Consider the following 1,965-nt stretch of genomic DNA (forward strand, 5'->3'; position numbering starts at 1 on the left):
GTCAGAAATAGGTAACAACGCTAACGTTAGCTAGCACACAATGTTTGCGCTCTCCCTTCAATCTTAGCTAGCTCGCTAAAGTTATACTGCATCTAAAGTCAATCTGGCGGCATAACAATAATGACAAAAGCTTGTCCTACTAATTATTTGCCTCCTTTCGGAATGTCATCGTGTTTCCAAGCCACAATAATGCACTTTAGACTAAATCTTCCATGGCACTTACTGACACTGCATTGAGTAGAATGCTCAGCTGGGCATCAGTCATAAAACAAACATTCAAAACAATATTGTGACGAAACGTGCAAAATATGAATAGCCTTCTTTATTTGAAAGACACATTAAACCCAATATAGGCTATTATATTCTACTATAAAACAGCACTGTTTGCCAAGTTATCAAAGGAGTAGGGGAAATATTAGAACGAAATGGACGGTCTCTCAAAATGTGTTAGTAACATAAACAGAGCATGCAAAGTGGAAAAATTATAAGCACATTGATATTGACTAATGACATTCATTCCAATCTGGAAATAATGTGGGCTACTCCAGTATGTCAAAAAGTGCTGTGTAGGGCATTCACTCTCCAGGGGACAAGAAAATACTGTGAAGCAGCAACAAACAGGTACCAGCCTGTCAAGGACATTTCTGATAGCAAGAGGCAAGTTTTTATTTTCCTCCCTATGTGTGATTGAATGTAACAGCACAGCTAAAAGTGACTAACTTCACCAATAACCCCAAAGCTATACAGTGTATCATTAAAAAAAACACTGCAAGTGTAACAGTCTGCATAACAAGAATCACCTGACATGCCTACTACAGCAAAAGTCATGGTACAGTAGCAGGCAGCTCAGAAGATAGGGTCAACTTTACAGTAATGAGTCTTTATCTCTTTTTCTTTTGTTTCAATGATTTCCTTCGTTTCACAATCATTTCATACAGTTGATCCATGCCTTCATGGAGCCCTTCACCTATGATGGCACATGCAGGCTGGACATGGTACGTGGTAGAAGGGCTGAGCTCATGCAGTGCCAGTTGCTTCTCAATCTCATGGACAGGTAGAGACTTGGGCAAGTCCTGCTTATTGGCTATCACCAGTAGTGGAGTCCCTTGGTTTTCTGCGAATTTGGCAACTTTATGCAGTTCTGTTTTCGCTTCCTCTAGTCTGTCCACGTCCACTGAGTCCACTACGTAAATAATGCCATCCGTGCACCGACTGTACGATTTCCATAACGGTCTTAGCTTCTCCTGTCCCCCGACGTCCCAAAAATGACAACTGATCCCTTTGGCGGTACCGTTACTTAGTTTTATCCTCTCGGTGTTAAATCCGATTGTGGGAACAGTGTTCACAAATTCGTTGAATTTCAGGCGGTACAGGACAGTCGTTTTACCGGCGGAATCTAAACCCAGCAAGACAATATGCAGGGACTGAAAAGCAGCTATGTTAGAAAAACTGTTACCCATTTTACGCACTGGTGAATGAGAAGTCAAATAAGAGGCACCTGCTTTATGCTAAACATACATATGGGCTATATCTTTCTTAGATCTCTATGAAAAAAAAATCATTGTTGTTCCATTTCTGCTATTGCATTCTGCAAGCACGCATTTCTCAAGGTAGATAACCTGTATGGATTGGAGAAGAGCGCACGGTCACAATTAAATACTATCCGAAATTGTTATTGTCATCAGTCCCCTTGGTCTAAAAAAGCTTCGATGGATGCAGGCACCTCTGGCACGTTGGCTCTCGACGCATACAGCTGCAGCAACAAATGCTATTCAATAATGGGATGCTGCCTAACAATCCACCACGAGTTGTTGTATTAACATCTCATCTTGAAGTTAATTAATATGCAAATGCAGACCTTCTCTGAAGAGGCCAAGTAGCCGAAATTCAGAACATTTCTGTTATCAGCGAAAATAAGAACATCCTGACGCGAAGCGCTGTGGAGAGACTGTGTTTCACAAGGTT

General features: G+C 41.3%; 1 protein-coding gene across 1 annotated transcript; it reads right to left on the reverse strand.

Moving 5' to 3' along the window:
- Positions 1-307: 307 nt before the first annotated feature.
- On the reverse strand, positions 308-1,965 carry LOC106574375 (ADP-ribosylation factor-like protein 4C). The gene has a single exon (XM_014150230.3). It carries the CDS (start codon positions 1,458-1,460, stop codon positions 882-884), a length of 579 nt encoding a protein of 192 aa, XP_014005705.1. The 5' UTR covers positions 1,461-1,965; the 3' UTR covers positions 308-881.

The sequence above is a fragment of the Salmo salar genome, chromosome 16, assembly GCF_965601325.2.
Source record: "Salmo salar chromosome 16, fSalSal1, whole genome shotgun sequence".
In the NCBI taxonomy this organism is placed as follows: domain Eukaryota; kingdom Metazoa; phylum Chordata; class Actinopteri; order Salmoniformes; family Salmonidae; genus Salmo; species Salmo salar.